This window comes from Cheilinus undulatus, linkage group 1 (genome assembly GCF_018320785.1).
Source record: "Cheilinus undulatus linkage group 1, ASM1832078v1, whole genome shotgun sequence".
In the NCBI taxonomy this organism is placed as follows: domain Eukaryota; kingdom Metazoa; phylum Chordata; class Actinopteri; order Labriformes; family Labridae; genus Cheilinus; species Cheilinus undulatus.
Window position 1 is genome coordinate 49,340,423 of NC_054865.1, and position 19,959 is coordinate 49,360,381.

General features: G+C 37.9%; 1 protein-coding gene across 2 annotated transcripts in view; it reads right to left on the reverse strand.

Annotated features, from left to right (window-relative positions):
* The window catches only part of mpped2a (metallophosphoesterase domain containing 2a), a 113,071-nt gene that overhangs the window by 91,613 nt on the left and 1,499 nt on the right, over nucleotides 1-19,959 (reverse strand). The window contains exons 1-2 of one of the 2 annotated variants that reach the window (XM_041795002.1): nucleotides 18,889-18,964; nucleotides 17,687-17,999 (exon numbers count right to left, since the gene is read on the reverse strand). In XM_041795002.1, coding sequence (XP_041650936.1) covers nucleotides 17,687-17,799 — 113 coding nt within the window. In that variant the 5' untranslated portion in view covers nucleotides 17,800-17,999; nucleotides 18,889-18,964. Of the gene's footprint in view, nucleotides 1-17,686; nucleotides 18,000-18,888; nucleotides 18,965-19,959 lie in introns of those variants that run through there. The other variant, XM_041794994.1, reaches the window with a different exon arrangement.

Consider the following 19,959-nt stretch of genomic DNA (forward strand, 5'->3'; position numbering starts at 1 on the left):
TAGAAATGTCCTGTTTAATTATCATCTGAGTGTCTCCATCGGCTTATTCTGTCACCTAACCAAACACACTTCCCCCCCATACCAACACAAAGTCATTAAAAAAGACTGAATAAAAATCATTAGAGTCACCGTGTGTATGAGGGCTGGGCAGTATATGGAAGTTTTAAGATATATGGACATATTATCAAACAAGTTATAAGGTAAAACAAAAGCTTTTTTATCAATGCAGTTTATGTTGAACCGACCAGCCTCTTCAATTTGTCATCAATTTTCCTCTTACCTCCAATTTCCACATATAGTGAACGTGCTGCGCGCCGCAAGCAAATTGTACTGCTTAGCACATCGCTCCCTCTCTAGTCCATCAGAGCATTTCCATAGCCAGCGCTCCAGACCGGCAGCGGCGCATGCCTGGACCGACACTTCACTTCGTTCGAGATACGCTGCTGCCAAACCGCGTCAATAGAAAGCTCCAGAAGAGGAAGTCACAAGTGTAGAATATCTGGTTCTTTAAAATAAAACACAATGCACGGACTCCAGATCATAAATATCAACATTACATCTCATCCTGCAGCGAGAGCAAAGGGTCAGTGAGAGGTCAGTGGGTCACAGAGCTACAACGGCGCCATTGATGGGGAAAAGTTAACTTTTGGGGATATTTAGCCAAAGAATTTTGCATAAAACCACAGATCCTTTAAGCAAACATGAACCTTTTAACTTCCTATTGTACTTGCCCAATGGCAGAAGCAATATTATCATGGACTAATCCCCAAAGGTAAAATAGTTTGCTGTTGACATATTATTCCCACATAAACTTGCGGTTCTCCTGTGATCTCTTCCTGCTGATCAGGGCTGCTCGCAGCACTCTAGACTCGCTTCCAGTGGGCGAGGTCGCTCGCCTTTGGTCATCCTATGTGGAAACTGCAGGTTATGGCTTCGACCAGGGAGATCAGCTACCGCCCCGTGGACCTTCAACTTCTGAATAATATGTGGAGCTGTAGTCACAGGAACGTCACGCTGCTATGTGATGGTCTTATAGCCTTTACCTTTAACATGCTTGACAAATATTGTCTTTCTAATCTCCTGGGACAACTCTCTCCTTAGCTTTCTGTGATCAGTGTGGTACACACCATGATACCAAACAGCACAGCAACTACTTCTTAAGGCTGAATGATTTTGGAAAAAGGACTTAATTGCGTTTTTTTCTGCAATTATTGTGACTGTGATTTGACTTTTTTAAGTACTTCATCTTATTTATTTCTCAACAAACAAGCAATAAAATCCTTCTTTATTATAAAAATCAATATTTGCTAAGTTAAATTAAGGCTGAACAATTTTGAAAAGACAACTAATTGCAAATATTTTGACTGATTGCAAATTTGATTTGACAAAAATATAAAAAACCCAGGAAAGCAGGTATTTTTGTAAATTGTCCTTGAAAACATTGATACTCAAATGTTTTCATCATGTGTAGAGTGAAGCAGCATTTTTATGATGTGTATAGCAGATCGAAGAGATATTTCACCTTCTGGAATTAGAAAATAACAGTAGGACAAACTGTGACTGAACCTAAGTTTTGCCTAATTGCCCAGCCCTACTTCTTTTCACCCTTTTAATAGGCGGACTGACTGATAACAAGTTTGAAGACACCTGTGATGCTAATTACAGGACACACCTTGGTTTAAAATATCCCTGTTGTTAAATAATTTTACATATTTTCTAGGGGTACCATCATATTTGTCATGTTTGTTTTTAAAATGATTCTGTTGAACCACAATTCAAAAGCAATGTCTGATTTTCATTTGTTAATTTTCAGTACATTTTCATATATTTTTTATTACTTTTGTCAGTTTTAAGTTATTTCAGTGATTACTGTAGGTTTTTCTTTCTTTAACAGAAGGGTACTAAAAACATCCATGTGTGTAAAAATACTGAGATATGATTTTTGGCCCACATCACCTAGCACTAGCGTATTAAAGTCTCAGCTGTGAAACTGGAGCGGCTCCTCTCACCGTGCAGAAACCTTTAATAAAAAATCAAAACCCCAAACTATTTCCTCAACCTCATTGACAGCAGCGCGTTACAAAAAAAAAAAAGAAAATGTGAATACGGCACATAAAAAAACAGGAAGTTCATTAATAAAAACCAGGACGGCGTTAATGTGTGAAGGCCGTGTTCCTCCGGTGCTTTTCTCACCAGCTTGAGTTAGAAAATAAACGTGTGTGTGGATGCAGGCGGCGGGGTCATTAAATGATTCATACTTACGAGCTCTTCAATTATTCAGAAGGAGAGAATAATTAACAAGGCATCTGGAGGAGAAGGAGTTGGTTAAATATGGAGTTTTTCCTCCATGTGTGAACAGTGCTGTTTGAGGAAATTTTATTTTTAAAGCATCAGAAATCAATGTTTTGAGCTCAGGTGTTTGGAGGATCTAATATGTGATAAATGAGTAAACACCTTATAAAGAAAAAAGAGAAGAAAGAAAGTTTACACAGCACGCTCGCTTCTAATTCAGTTTGCAGGAAGCATCATCACTTCTTTTTATAAACAAGCAGTGCTAATGGAAACTCTTATTTTTGACAAGCTGCTAAGTGTCTATATTGCTCCAATTAAAACTTTTTACCTTCTTAAAACTCAGCTGTGACTCACTCTGCTTTGTGTAAATGTGCTACAGAAATGCCCTGATTTAAAAAATAACAGAACTTGCAGAGAAATGGCTCTTCTATTAGCAATTCACTTTATTTTAGTGTTTGACTGCCACTGCTCTACCTTCCTGAAAAACATCTGTACAGGCTGTACATCAAATTATCTGAAATTTATCCACATAACTTTCTTTTTCACTATTTTTTGTCAATCAAGTATATTTCATTTAATTTGCAAGAACTAGAACAGTGAGGGAGCAGAATAATTTTGGATGTAGCAAATGAAAGAACAGGATTAGATTTGCACCTCAACCTTTTACTGTTTGACTCCCAGCATGCCTACAGCATTTGGGAGACTCTTGAAATTGTCTGAAAGTTTGTTGTAATGTCATCTGATGTGCAAACTTTGCACTGGTCTTGCAAATAACATTTCTTTTATATTCTGACGGTATGATATCTCAATCTTTCTGTTCTGACAGATTATGGATAGACTATTGCTCCCTGCTATGCTTTTATCCAGTAGTGATGTTGTTTATTCAAAAACAGATCCTTCATTTTTCCATTATCTTGCAGGGTGGCCCTGATACATTATTTAATACATTATCTTATATATAATATAGTGGCTAACATAATTCGTTTCCTAATCTCGATGTTTTAGAAATATATGCACATCTAATTTTGACAGCGAAAGAAGAGACAGGCCCTGCGCCCCCCTGAGATCACCTGTGCCCCCCCCCACCCACCCACCCAAGGGATGCCCAGGCCCCAGGTTGGGAACCAATGCTCTAAAGTATCATTAGTAGAATTACATAAACATTACAAAAGGCAAAAAGAAACTTAAACAGAAACCTCCCGCAGTTTTTAACCCAGCTGATCCAAATATCAGGAGCTCTGTCTAAAAATTCTCATCTGAAAAAAACAAAAACTCCCTGGAGCATTCTGCCGTCCTCGGATCGTCTCACTCACATTTCCTCTTTGACTTTCTCCTCTGACCGTCCTGCTGGCTCACTCACAACGCTTGTCCGGTGGGAATTAAATAAATTAACACTCTTAGCAGCGTTAATGGCGTAATGCGGTTAAGTCAGTGAGCGACAAATGCCAGCACATCTGCGATCAAGATTAACCACAAACAACATCATCCCTGCACGAGCCAGCGTGGTGTATCTGATTAACTCGGTGTTATTTAGGGTTTGGATTAGTTTCTCCCTCCGCTGCTTCAAGCAGACACTTATCTCTTCTTCTTTTTCTAGGGTTCAGACTAACTTCTCTGTCCTACTTTATACTAGTTACGTCCCAGCTAGGGCTGGGAAATACATCAAGTTTTTAATTATATAGATATATTTTCAAATGTATATAGGGTCAGAAAATATTATTTAAATCACTATATGCTATGCTGAGTTAAATAAATAGATGTAAGGCCTAATACTCAGTAAAAAAAAAAAAAAAGACTGTTTAGTGTGCAAACTACAGTAATGTGCTCATTGACCACAAGATCACCTACTTGAATTAAATGATTTGTCTTAATGGGGAATTATTTTATTCATTTTATCTAATGAAAAAGAATCTTAACTTAAATAAAAAACAGATAATGCTGATACAAATTTGATACCTTGGCAAGAGAAATATAACTCCTTGACACTCAATATTGAGCAATTTTTGTTTTAATCGTCAAAACTAATCGCAATCTCATACACATTGCCTAATTTGCACAAACACCAAAGCAGTATTTCCATATATTGGATTATTAGGATAATAATAGTAAAAGAATTCTAATTTTAATGATTTGTGCTATGAAAAAATGCTGATCTTTAGAATTTTTTTAACCAAAGGAGACCGAGCATGGTCTACATTGCACAAATAAGTTTGCAACATCAGGGAAGTGGGCCTAACTGGTAAGCGAGGGTTTCCCCCACAGGTTTCCCTCGTTTCTCACCAGTTTCTTTCACTTTTCCAAATGTTGCAAATGTGTTTGTGAAAATTACAAAGCACGCAGGAGTTTGCCTGCAAATTTTGATGATAAAAATCAATAAACTGCCAAATACTGGGTGTCAAGAGCTTCTACTTTTATTACTGTTATATCAAACAAGTTTCAAGAAAGTTTGATTTTTAACTTAAGTTAATTATTTTGATAGTTTGGCATTAATGTTTTAATTCTTTACAGAAAATAATCCTGAAAAAAACAGTATAAAGTATGCCACAGGGTGACTCCGAGATAACAGAGGCAGTAACAACATGTCGCTGAAGACATGACCCCATTGATGTTGAAAAGCCAAGATTTAAAAATCTCATTAACCCACCCATAATATGTGATTTGTCTGGGCGCAAACATTTTGCTGTAAACTCCCTGCCAAAGTCGTACATGTCAGATAGAAGATGGCCCAGCGGTGGACAGATGTATCTCCTCAACTACGGAGACTTATTTCAGCCGCCTTACAGTTCAAAACACCAAAAACAAGGAGTTTAAATATTTCTGCCTCCAAACGATAATTTCTACAATTCTTTATCGCTTGAAAATGTCAACAAATCTAGATTTATCATTGTTCTTTATTTCATCCTAAATGCATTTTCATAGAAGCCAGTTTGGGCATTGCTGATGTTTTAGATGTGTGGCTTGTTCGCTTTGCTAGTAGCATTAGCTGTGATAGCGCTTAACATCAGTAGTGTGAACATGACAGTGTCCAGCATACTGACATACTACCAGCGTACGGAGCTGTAAGACACTCAGCCTTTCCTGTTTTTACAATCCCCTGGTTAGAGGAAGCATGACTCGATGTATTCAGTCCCCTAAGTGTGCAACATGAAAGTGAGGTAGTCTAGGAACAAGACAAAAGCCTGAACTCATCATAAACCACAGGAATCAGATGGAAATTAAATCTGATCAAAATCAAGATTCAAAATATTTAAATCTAAATTGAATCTTGACCCCAGAATGAGAAACAAAACAAACTGTGAGATACTGAAAGATGAACAGCCCTACTAATAATATAAATGCCCAGCAGTACCCAGGCTTCAGTGGGTTTTTTTTTTCCTGTTTCAACTCTCGGTCTGTTTGTCCGTCTGTGTCGGGCCTTCCCTGCAGTCTGGCCCAGATCCTGCTGCTCAAATTGGATTTGAAGCCATTAGTGTCCCAACTCGAAGCATATGTTCCAAGTTGCTGAGCATTTCATTTCACGAGACGACAACGAGGGGGCCGAGGAACGACAGAAAGAAAGAAAGAGAGAGAGGAAGAAAGAAAACATAGACGGCGAAGAAAAATAAACCAGACACAAACATGGCTGAAGAGAGTCTGTCGCTCACTCACAGACAGACGGAGAGTGAGAGAGAGAGAGAGAGGGAGAGAGAGAGAGACGTCCCATGCTCTGGAGAAAACACACTTTGACTTCAGGGTCACGTTCCTGAGCATTAGCCTCTAACTGCCACTGTGTGAGTGTTTGAGTTTGTGTTTGAGTGCGTACACGCTCCACATGCATGTTTTCATATGTGGTTCAGAGAGCGATGCCTTCCACACCACACAAAAGGCGCTGCTGTACTCCATCAAAGAAATCTAAATATTCTGTCTGAAGGGGGGGTTGGACATTAGAGCGGGGATTATATTTCAAAAGCCAGGCAACCCCTTCCATATTTCCCCTCCTCTTCTGGCTTTCAGGGAAGCAACAACTTTATTTATGTCCAAATATTGTGTGGATGCGGCAAGAGAGAAACCCCAAAGCAAGTGGGATCATTATCTCTGAAATCTAAACAAGCCTTTACTTTCCCAGAACAGAGCTGGTATTCTATGAGCACTTAAACATAGCGGGGGGATGGGCTTATAAGAGCGTGTCTGTGTGATCCCGGGGTTCCCAGTCTGAGTTTAAGAATGGCAGAGTAAAACACTGCGGGCTCTGTGGAAGCCAGGAAACAGCCTAATGTATTTATCCAAACACATATCTGCTGAGAGGCCCCACGGCTCCAACACATCTCCTTCCTACGGGGGGCTTCACCGCTAAAACTGCAACAGTAAGGAAGGATAAAAACAGCCAGACTATGCTGCGTTTTATTTTCATTAATGCTGCAATCTTTCTCGCCAAGTTTTAAGGAGTCTGAATGTGTTTTCTGCTATCTGAAATGCAGTGATGCAACTGTTTTCATTGTATTGTTTCTGTCATTAAATACACTTTTTGCTTTTTAAAATATATTTTTGGGCTTTTTCTCCTTATTTGCAAAATAAGAAAGGAGTCAGAAAATGAGGAAAAAGAGTGGGGACTGAAATGCAGAGGAAAGGATCCACAGGCTGGATTTGAACCCAGGTGACCCGGGCCAAGGACACCAGCCTCTGTGCATGCAGACATAACCAATAAGCTACCAGCACCCCTACAACCCTTCTAATGGCTAAACCTAATAAATAAATCTCTTATTTAAGAAGTAGACATCAACCACAATGTTTTCTTCTACATAGTAATCTGGAAAAAAAAAAAAAAAAACATCTCCAGATGACTGGATCTCCCTCTTTAACATCAGATCAATGCTTTCCCACAGAGAGATCTATAAAAGGGCTGCAAGGCAAGATATGTGATTCTACAATACAAGAAATGCAAATTAACAGTATTTCACAACTCCCCAGACAGCCTCAAACATTTATAATTGACACTAGCATAAAGAAATAATACATCTAAAAAATGGCATTGAAATTAAAATAATAGAACCTTTAAAATGTTGTTCTTAGGCCTGCATACTTTATACTGGTGCAACAATGCAGCCCAGTCAAGATGAACAACATCAGGACTTTCCAGGTGACTGAAAAAAATGTCTGAATGAAAGTAGCATAAAATGCAAAGTCTGCATTAAATTCAGCCAATAAAATCAACCTTTCATGCATTGTTTATTAGGGCTGGGTATTGGGGATTGCCTGAACTAATTCGATTCCAGTTCACAAAGTCCTGATTAAATTTGATTCACGATTCATGTTGGGATGTTGGCCATGCAGGCAACCCGGGTTTGAATCCGGCCTGTGGCACTATTTCCTGCATGTCTCTCCCCGCTCTCTTCCCTGTTTCCGACTCTATCCACTGTCCTATCAAATAAAGGCAAAAAGGCCAAAAATAAATCTTTAAAAAAAAAAAAAAAAAAAAAAAAACTTAAATATGAGTCTACAGGCTTCTAGCTGCACGAGCGACGTAAAGCCAAGATTCATTGTGCAAGGAGCCGTCAGGAAATGGATCAGGCCTATGCATGAAGATTGATCCTTGGATTATATGAATCAATAACAACTTTCATGGGTTTTCGATCATGTGTTCACAACATAAAGTATATATTGGTGCAGAGGTGTAGTTCAAAATGTCCAAATTAGTAATAATAATAATAATGAATGCAAAGTCCACTGAAGTTTGGCTACAAAAAAGAACCTCTCATGATTTTAGTCTTTTTTCAATCCTCAATAGAGTGCATCAGTTGAAGTCCAGATAACACCAAGAGTTTCCTGGTAACAGAAAACCTAATTCTTAAACCAGTGGTTCTCAACTGGTCCGGCCTCAGGACCCACCAGTTTGTCTTATGACAGATCGTGAAAAATTTTCAACAACTCATGTTTAGTTAATTGAATATGTTGCAGTTTGGAGCAAGCATGATGGGACCAAAACACCTGATATACAAAGAAAAGGGACAAACTGACAAACTGTATACCCTCTTTCCCCCTCATTATGTGTACATTTTTAATGATGTTCCCAAGAACTTGTGAAATTACTTCATCATCATGTGAAAAGTAGCCATTTATTGGAAGAAGAGCAGATAAATTAGTTGAAATATTGATCAAACATTCAAATTTACCCAATTTCACAGGAAAACATGGTAAAACAAAAGGTATCAATGCATGTCCAATAAGGACTTCAGTCTTTTTCAGACACCTATTCACGACCACTGAAAACTGCTCCACGACCCACTTTTGGGTCCCAACCCACCAGTTGAGAACCAGTGTTTTGAACAATAATACCATGATATAATGATAAACTTAAGTTAGAGTGAAATTGTTCCAAAGGAGTCTTTTACATGCTTCTCCTTCATGCTATTTGAGCCTACAGTGTTGATATTGATACAAAACTGCAGCAAAAATCCCAGATGATAAACACTGCAACTTCCCAGTTAACTAACAACAAAACATTTAAATACCAGAAGCATATAATAAGTAGAGCCATGTCTGTGTTGAAATTTAGCAAAAACAAAAAAAAAAGTTTACATGTTGTTTGTCATGTTTTTAAGCCTGAATACAAGGCAGGTCTAGAGCCATGAAACGTAGGATTTCTTGTCAAGTTGAAAACCAAGATCAAGGGGCTTCATGGCGCAGCAGAAGTCTAATACTAAACTGGAAACTGCCCCTGCAACTGCTGCTAACACTTTCAAGTTATTTGCTTAGCAAGTCGTATTTTAATGTGTTCTTGATTATACTCTTTGTTACAAAGTCTAAATATAATATGGTGAGGTTTAATTATCAGCCCTTCAGGTTTCCTAACTCTTTCCTTGTAAAATATATATTATAAGGTCTCAACAAACTGTATATCTGATAAGCAAATACACAAATGAACAAATAGTGGAGAAACTGAGCACAGCTGTGACCTGTTTGGACCTATATTTGTTGCGTTTTGTGACTTTCAATTGAATAAAAGAAGATTTTTCCATTCATGTTTTGTTCTCAAAGTTAAGAGTATAATTTTGGTTTAGTCTTGTGACCTGTCTCATTACACCCTTACTACATGTATAACACTGGTGCAAAAGTACAGCACAACAAGTGCAGAACACCAACATGCCAGGTGACATCAACTAAACCTGGAAATAATGGCGGCATAAAATAATACATCTAGAACTCTGCATTGACATCTAGCAAGGATGAACATTTCACATGTTGTTCTCTCATGTTTTGCAGCATGAAGGTAATGTTTACAGTTTATTATTTACAAAGTTCTGCAGCAAATGTTTGTTAATATATAAAGGTGCATTTCTTAATTAATATTATCTATTATAGAAGTATTATACCACTGTTTAAGGTCAACATGAATACGTCTGTACTGTCTAGGCATTTGAGAGCATGAGCCTGTGTGTGATTTTAACTTGGATTTAATTGCTCTTACATTTGATCATTTTATTGATCCTTACCTATTACAAATCTCTGTGCAATACATAAACTGTTTATTCTACTGTTCTGTTTTGGTGCTGCCATCTTGATTGTTATTGAAGCATTTGGCCTGATTTCTTGCCCTCTTTGTCAACTATTAAAACAGGCTGACGTAACACGAACTGCGAGGTGACCTCGTCTGCTGTTTTCACTGCGTCTGCTCGTTGTTTGCTGGCAGCCTCGCTCACAGCTGAGGAACCCCACAACAAAAAACTGTAACACAATAATGTGAACACAGCCAACACACAGAGGAAGGTAAGAGACCAATCTAGCTGTTTATATGAATCCATTATTTGACCAAGTCTCCCAAACAATCCTGTTTCTATGAATATGATTATGCAGCCAGAACTGTGGGAGAAAAACAAAATAAGAAAAGTGCTGCTCCAAGTGAAGAAGAGAGCAGGAAGCAGGGGCACTTTAACATTTCACACACATCTCACACCACTGCATTGTTCTTCCTTTCGCCCTCAATTTAACGACATTGTGTAGAGAGAAGAACGAGCCTCCTTTTTAACATTTACAAACATGTATGACCTCTGTGCCTTGCATGTCATGTGGCAATGCAGTGTTGAATTTACGTAACTTCTAGGAAATGTTAAAGGTTAAAAGATTGCAATTCTGTAGTTAATGCATGGAGTTAAAAGGCTCAGTTTTCTGATACAGATGCTGATGTTTCTTTTCATTAAAATATTTTCTTTCATGTCTAAGATTTACATATTGATCATTATTCATTTACCAAACGTGTAGAGGTTTAGTTATTTTAGGGATTTCAGTAAAACCATCTTATTCTTTTTACATTTAAAATCACAAGCTTAAGAAACATACAGGTTAAAAAAAACGCATGCACTTCAAGAGTCAGAGAGAGACCTTAAATGAATAAATATTGCCATAGCCTGGTGATTTAAATACTAAATAGTATCTTCAGATGGCCTGTGCAGTATACAGATGTTGCAAAGTGGCTTCAGTAGCTAAATAACTGCCCCAGAAATAACTTCAGAACAAAAGCATTGTTTAAAACTTGGGACATTTTTTTAAAAGAACTGTTTGCACTTTCACCTTGAAATATAATCCATTAGTGCGCTGTGCCTGACAGGCTTACAGTGAATCTGCTTTGGCAAATGCTGGTTTTCAGTTCTCTTTGCCTCACAAATATGCTCATTCAGTGAATTCAGATCGAGCTACGCTCATGCTGTCATTCATGAGTAAACTGAACCATTTAATTCACTTCTCACCAAAATCATGAACATTTAGCGAGTTTTGGCTGCAAGCACACACTGTGTCCTCTAAAGGGAGGCTGCAGCAACCCATTTTTACCACACAATAAAAAAGGAGCACATCACAGCATGTGGAACAGTGATCGATTACTTTTGATTATTGTGTGTTTATGATCATGGAAAACTAAAATCATAATGGTTAACTCAATTAGATGCCCGCCAATATATACAATATATACAATATATCATCCAAATATATCAGCAGTACAGCCTGAGTACAGGCAACTGTCTGGAGTGCTACACACTCAGTGAGGCAAAAGTCAAATATCGTACATCCCTATTTGCTGATGGTCAGTGCTTCAACAGGGACGATTTTGGTTGATACCAGTGTTTTAAACTGATGCATCTGTGCATCCCTTATTTAAAGTAGCTGTCAATTCCTCCAGTATAGTCAATTAGCTGTTAATAATTAATTTATGAGCGATAAAAGTTGCTTGAATACTTTTATTCTTTATTGTTTCATGACTATTAAGAGGTTTGAAAATCATGCCCATCCCTAGAATTTTGATAGCTCTAAACCAGTGGTTCCCAACCTTTCTTCCACTAAGGCCCCCCTTCATATATCTAAGAAGCGCTGCCCCCCCCCCAGGACCCACATGGAAAGAAGTGACATATTTCTGTTAAAAATACACAGAAATATTAATTAATTTCATTTTTTAAAGCCAAACAAAATAGCCCAAACCACAAGTGTTATTACCAGAGACTTTGGTATAAAGCATTCGTATGGGTATTATCATAATTTAGGTAGTTTGAGTGCCAAATTTTAACAGCCTCAGAGCAGACAGGCCGTCGCGCCCCCCTGAAATCCCTTGCCCTCCCCCATGAGGGTCCCAGATGCCAGGTTGGGAACCAAGGCTCTAAACTATTACAAGAAACCAAATAAAGGCAAAAGAAATGTGTTCATTATGTTGATTACACTCTAACAGACCAAGTACAGTCACTTACATTTAGGTACACAGTAATACTGAGCACAAATATGAGCACTAGATGACGCTAAAGTTAAAGTTGTTAAAGTTATTTCAATTAGAGGTTCCTCAGCCCTCTTAAAAATGTATCAGTGCATACTTTTTAGTCTGTTCTACTTTTATCAATATCATTCATGTAAAAAAAAAAAAAAAAAAAAAAATCTCCAAACTGCAACCATGGCTCCAACTTTGCCAACCAGCCCCAGGGGTTTTCCTGCAAGGCCGTCTCCAGCAGATTTCATGTCACCCCAGCTTTCAAAGCTCTGACATCATGAAAACTCTCATTTTCTAACAAGCATTGCACTAGGTGGATGTCATTTTCAACCCTAACTGGCGGTATTGCACCGACGAATGTGTGCTCTATGTGTGTGAGTTTAAGACACAAACTAGAGAAGCCTTTAAGCATTTCAGGATCAGCAGAGAGCTTTCTCTGCACTTGTTCCTCTCCATTTAATGCTGTAGATCGGCATATGAAAGCATACTGCGCCATGTGTGCACACGCTTCCACTGTCTCTGTTTCTCATGCATGCACAAGCTGGGTCGCGTCCTAATTTATTTAATTAATACCCCGTTAATATTCTTTTCTTAAATGATAAAACCTCAGGGTGTCAGCACGTGATTGCAAAGGTTGAGTGTTAATCAGACCTATCACTTAACAGGAAATAAACATTAATCAGGGCTCCTAAACACTTTAAAATTTAAGACTTTTTAGACGTATTTTGTGCTGCAAAAAGCCAAAAAAGAAAGATGTGAGATTCCTCAGTAAACAGGCCAGAGCTGAATAAACTGGTTTGATGCACTGTTAATGAAGAAAGAACGGCAGGAAAAACCCTGCAACTCAAAACACTAACATCTAACTCCATGCAGCAACATCAAAGACAGCATCTGTAGTGTTTGATTAGTATGAGTACTTACACTTGTTATCAGCATGATTTCTGTACATCCCTACCATTTGTTTCACTTTTCTATGCATAAAAGCAGCCAAATCAAACTAGTTTAATCAAAACTACTCAGTGAAATACAATGAGGAGACCAACAAATCCACTGTGGTGACAATAAAACCAGCCAACAAGCATCACTCTGTCGCCTCTCTTCGACAACATCATGCAGGTCGTCGCTTTACACAACGCTCTGAGTGATTCAAAAATATCTCGAGCGCAGCATTCACATAACCACAGCCAGTAATCACTCACAACCCTTTTATAAAACTGCTGTAACTGAGAGAGCACACAAACACTCAGCAGTGTGTTCCAGGCTGTCCACAGATAAAACACACACATGCAGCACTCTGACGAGTGTGTGCGTGGCGAGGGCTGACGGGTCACGGCGCTCTGACCCACTAATGAGAGGCAGAGAGTAAGCACATCAGACAAGAGCAACGCTAAGTAACTGGTCTGATAAATAAATGAAGAGAGCCTTCTAATGTGGACAAAGTGTGCATGCACCACGATGGCAACATGGCACAAATGATAACAGCCTCACAGAGCGACCACGGCGAGCAGCGGCACACATCGCGGAGAGGAAAAAACTCCTGAGTCAGAAAAGCTTTTATTCAAACCTGTGTGAAACATAGAAAGCAGGAAGTCTTTGTGCTCACACTGCATGTTTTTAAAAACATTATTCTGGTGTTTCAAGTGCTCTCTCTCCACACTGACTGCTTTTTTATTCCCTTAGATGTTACAGCAGCAAGTTTCTGCAGTTTCTGATATCTGCCTTTTCTCAAATTTCGTCCATACTGGCCACCGTACCGTCTCTGAGACTGAGCCAATTAAATCAAAGAATAAACAAAGACTCCACATCAAACCAGCTCCTGATTGGCTTCCTTTAACAATTCAAACTGCCTATATTTATGCTTTTAATTTATTTTCTTTTTAATTCCTCTACAGCTGCATAAAAAACAGCTTAAAGGCACCAAAACTTAAAATTTGAAGTAGAAATATGACGGAATAAAGAAATCATCACAAAATCAACTAGATTTAGTGTTTTTAAAGATTTACATGTGTAATTTGTCTTTTTAAGTATGATTTCTGCCCGATGTAGAATGATACATTAAATTAAAAATGCATTTCTGAACATTAAAATCTCCTTTAGTTTGAGGCCAAGTGATATTTAGGTCTTTAAGATATATTTCTAAACAAGATATAAGGAAAGGCAATACCATTTCTATTCTATTTACGTTATGCTGATATTGATTAAAAAGAAAAAATAGATTTCAGGCATATCATTTAGTAAACAGAAAGACCAATAAACAGCAATTTGCTTACTAACCACAAGATAATCTATCTGAAATGTTTAGGCTAATGAGGGAAGGTTTACATTTTATTTAGGAGCATTTTTGCTAGTAAGAATAATACCAAATTGAAACCAGTTTGATACAATGGCAACAAAAATAACCGTCCAACCCACCAAAAAGTGGGTAATAATTTATTGATTTTACTTATCAAAAACTGCAGGAAACTCCTGCTGCATGGTGTCTTAATTCCACATATTGGCAGCATTTCCATATATTGGGGTAAATACTATGTGTTTCAAAAAGATCAAATCTCAACTATTTTGTTAATGATCAGTGGTATAAAAAGTGCAGAAATTGCATGATCTTCAGCCATTTCACACCTGGCATGTATGTGTGTTGAGTTTACTGAGGTTTTGTCACCGGCTGCTCAGACATCACAGGCTGAGTGCTCAGTTTTTAGAGGACTGTTAAACAGAGTTTGCATGGATAAGTCTAAACTAGGCTGTGGGATAACAGTATGACCATTAAATTGCTGGTTATTATTGGTTACCTGTGTATAGGGTTCCTTAAAGCTTTTAAAAATCAAATTAAAGAATTTTTAAGACCTGCACTGAGAAAAGCTTGTACCAATTTTTGCTCAGCAAACTGACAACAATAAGAGGCATGAGATTTCTCTTTACACCAGACCAGGACTGAATCTCTCCTCTCTGAAGTGTCTGCTAAAATTTCAGACCTCTCACCAGTAAAATCAGACGTTATTATGACTTATTATGACCTTAAATTTCAAATGTGCGCTTTAAGACTTTTTAAGACTTTTCAAGGATCTGCAGGAACCCTGTGTTTAAAAAGTGCAGACACAAAAGGAGAAAAACTGTTTTAGCAGATCTTTAATGTTGCATATGCAAGCTTAGTAAATGCATTTAAAATCACAATGCTACTTTTTCATCAGTCCTTGAATGTTACACACTCTTAGTGTGGTTCGGTCAATTCAAGCCTCAACAGGAGCACGAGAGATGAGCTGACTCCAGGTTTTCACCATACACTTGTGTGTGCAGTGAGCAGAAGAAGTTAGACTAAAGGCAATTCAAACTCAGAACAGTTTTCTTATATGTGACTGTTTAGGTACAAACTTTTACCTACCAAACAGCACATCATTCTCTGAAATTTACCCACCAAAAGGAACTTCTACCTGCCTTTGGCACTTGGCTGATGTTGATTTTAGAAGCTAGACTGAGTGTGTACTCATGGTGATGGGTTTCATAACCTAGTGCAGATCTCACAGGTGCACAAACAGAGCTAACTCAACGAAATATGTCATACATGGAAGGTAGTCATGCCAAACCCAGAACTGTTCAATACTGTATTTACTGGTGAAAAGAACTACGAAAAATCAGTCATACTACTTTTACTTAAGTATAGTTTGGGAGGAGTACTGTACTTCAATTACATTTTTATAAGCATCAAAAATGAGTGAAAAATTAGACTAAAAGTCAACAAAGAGCTCTCTTTCAGTGTTATGATACTGGCCATTTGTTTGGCTTTGACTACACATGACGATCATTACAGCATAGTAATGATTCCACATCTCAGCTGTTGCATTTCACTTTATTGTAAATGTTTGCTTTCACCTAAACAACCAGGTTGGAGATTGAAATTCTCATGTTGTTACTGCCCTTTAAGGGAAGATCATATTTCACTGTACAGCTCCTCAGTAGATACTCGCTACTTTGAGTAATACTTTTTACTTTTACTTGAGTAGCTAGTAATTTTACTTCTGCTTACGTGCATTTTAACCAAAGCAGCAGTACTTTTACATGAGAGCAACAGTCTTGTACTTTTTTCACCTCTGATTGTAGTAAGAAATAGCCTATTGCATCCCTAGGGAGCACCGTCTAAATTGCACCAACTTGTTGGCAACATTTGGAAAAGTGAGATGAACTGGTCGAGAGAACATTTTTCTGTCTTTCCTCACCATTTCCACCAGTTTTTGCAGATGTTGCCAATGTATGCAATTAAGACGGTACGCAGGAGTACAAACAAACAAAACATTTCCTGATATAGGGTGTATTCAAATTCTTTTTTTGCTTTAGAATCAAACAGGTATCATTATCAGTTGATTTTACTAATAATATCAATGCTATTAGATTAAATTAAACAAAATAAATCAAAGGAAAACTCCCAGTTTAGACTAAACATTTCAAAGAGATTATCTTAAGCTCATTGAGAACATTACTCTTATTGTAAACACCCCTTTTTGTAATCGTTTTGGCCAGGAAAATCACTTTCAAAATGTCACCAAAATATTTAAGCAATTTAGACTGTTGCCTCACTCTTTTGGTTTACATTAGGACTGTTTTTAGTCTCTGTGCATACAACAATGATGCCTAAACCAATGCAAGTTTGCACACCAAGTATGTCAGACATACATGTTCATTTCAATTAAAACAAACCTGTCTCAGATCTGCAAGCTCTGCACTTTTTCATGCTTCTGCAAATCTAATCATTAAGAAAAAAAAAGGAATTAAACACTGAGGATATAGATCTTGTGGTCAATGAGCATATTACTGTTAGTGGTCCTTATTGTAAACAGTCATTTACTGAGCATCAGGCCTGGCCTCCTACTTTCCAAATGTTGCCAATGTATTTGTGCAACAAGACTGTGCTCTCTCTTTATTTTGACAGAAAATCATTATGTTGATGTGCTTTTTGATACCACTGATGATTAAAGTAATGGAGATTTTATCACTTTAGAACACATGGCATAAAATTATACTGTTATGAATTAAAATGAAGTAAAATGATGCCTGTTTAATGACTGGCAACAAAAATTGCAGTCCCAGACACGCAATGTTGAGAGTTTTTTTTTTCTTTATAATCCCAAAGGTTGCAGAAAACCCACTGTGTTTGATCAAATTGCAAGAATATATTGGCAACATCTGGAAGAGTCCTTGTCAGTTCCACCTACTTTTCCAATTGTTGTCAACGTATCTGTGCAATTAGAGTGCTATGACTTAAACCGCTAAGTTTGTAGATACCACCGATCCTTAAAATAATGAAGAGCTGATCATATTGAAAGACATGGTATATATGGGTATGGAAAACTTTAAACAACCTCATAATATGAAGATGTTGCCAATGTTTTAAGTCAAATGTAGACAGCATTTAAGAGATTGTATGCAATTTTGATCATTAAAAACAAAACTGGATGTGTGGGACTTCTATTTTCAATATTGTTTGTTTTTTTACTAGAATCAGATCAAAATTTATATTTTTTTTAATTCTCTACGGGAAATTATGGAAATATAAAGACCATTAATTGCTATTCAGCAAAAAAGAATAAAGATATTCTTTGTCCATATCGGCTGACTCTTCCTTTGTCTTATTTTAGTTAACTAGCTGACAGCAGGTGCAGTGTCTGTGCGTTTGATACTTACATGTGGACGTGTGGAGGCTGGAAGCGGCTCTGGTTGATGTTGTAGTGTGTGAAGGCCTGTGTGGGGTTGGAGCTGTACTCGTCCACCGTGATGGTCGTTTTGCCATGAGCCATCCTTCCACCGTTTGGACATGAGACGCCGTTCGTTCACCGGGATTCAGCAGCGAGCCGTGCAGCGGTCATCCTTCAGAGCCGCTTTAAGAAGTCCAGGAAGTCTCCCAACAGCAGCGGCAGCAGCAGCAGCGGGAGCAGCAGCGGCAGGAGCAGGAGGAGCAGCGACCCAGCCGACCAACTCGACCCTGACACACTGCAGTCTGCAGCGACAGGAGCAGAGAGAAACATCAGCTGCTTTAGACGTAACGACGACACATGCACCAGTAGAAATAAAGTAAAAACATCTCTGAATACAATTATATATGTCTTAATTGTTAAAGAAATAAAACACAAGCAAAAACAGGCACACTCAGAGTTCAAATGACTGGGTTGATGCAGCAAAGAACACATTAAAAAAAAAAAAAAAGGTCAACATTTCCCTGCATACTCTGTGTTGTTTTTTTGCTCCTTTGGTTACAATCAGTACAAAAAGAGACAGAATTTTTGCACAAATCAATCCCAAAACAACCCATTAACCAGGTTGTCAAAGTTTGAATGAGAAAAAAAGCTTCAAGCTAATGAGCAAATTAACTCAACTTTTCAAACAATGCGGCATTTTGTGAAAATTCTTTGTAAAAACTGAACCGCTAAGGCAACACATTACAATCTGAAAGGCTCATTTTTAATTGCTGCTCATAACCTAGCTGGCTTCAATGCAAACTAATATATTCAAATGTAAAAGAAACGCTGCAGGCACAGTCTCAGAGGCATTAGCCTGCTGAAATTAGACCACGTAATAAAAATTAAGAAGCTGCAGGTGTAATCTCAGCTGGCGAAATCGTTGCAATAAAACAAGAAATTCCTCACAAAGCATGCACACAACAGAGCAAGTCCCCGCTGATATAACTCACACAAAATAAGTAAAAAATCAGCTTTTGTGACTCCAGGCCTGGTGCTCTAATTCTGAAATGAACCGGCAACAATTAATCATTGCACAAGCGGCTGAATCAGGTAGAAAATAAAAACACTCCTGCTCCTTTGATTCTGCACAGAAAAGCAGACGAGTTTCAGCACAACAAGTGTGTTTCCTGCATCTCCAGAGTCACTCACCGGGCTCCTCGGTGAGAGTGTGCGAGCTTCCCTCCCTCCTGACCTCCCTGACTGATAGTAAAGTGGCCACTGTGGGCACTGACAGGCTTTTTATACCAGACTTCCTGATGCAGCCGAAGAAGAAAAAAGGGGTTTTAAAAAAAATGCCCTCGATTTTACAAGCCTGTCATCTTTTTTTATGTAGGGTAATCATCAGCAGCACCAGAGTTCACTTGATGGTTAAATCCTGTGATGAAGTGATGAGAGTAAAAAAAAAAAAAACATCGAGTTGTTGAGTATCTTTGACCAAACAACCTCAAAAATGAAGCCGTCCTATTTTCTGCAAAAGCATTGATTTATGTTTTCTGGGTCAGCCTCATATGATGTATGCACTGAAGTTAAGTCAGTTTAACGGCACTAGACAGAAAAAGAAAGTGGGTGAATTTAATTTCAGCAAATTAAATTTAAACAGGTTCGACTGCAGGACAAACTCTTAAGATTGCAGAGTTAAAATTAGCTGCACAAGTTAGCAGATATCCCTAGGCCTTGAGTGTATATGCACGATAAGGGCTTTTTACTGATATGTCAATATTTTCTAACTCACTTCGGCCGATACTGATATACACACGGTCTTTATTCTTTACTGTAAAGAACACCACATTTTATGATGCTTCTATTTCTCTATGATGAAGGTGAAAAATTGAATAAATGAAAGATGAATTATCTCCAAATAAACACATACAGTAACAAAAAAGCAATTTCTTTGGGTTACAAGTGTGCAAAATGTAATAAAAAGAGAATCTGTCCACTTTGTGAGAGCTACAGAAAGCACTAAAACAACCTGCTGACACATAATGAGCTCTACGGTGCACTAAATAAAAATCTGGCTTTCTTTTATGGAGTGTATTCTTTCAAATTAAAATTAATCCTCCTAATTAAACAGCAGGTTTGCATGGCAGTGCCAAGAGACAATCCTGACAAGGTGCTCGGAATAATAGAAATAGTACATTTCTCTCAAGTGCAAGAAATTCAAAGTTCTGTTTAAAGAAAAAGCTTGATCTGAGGTGGGTCTGTTTGTTCGACTTAAAAACG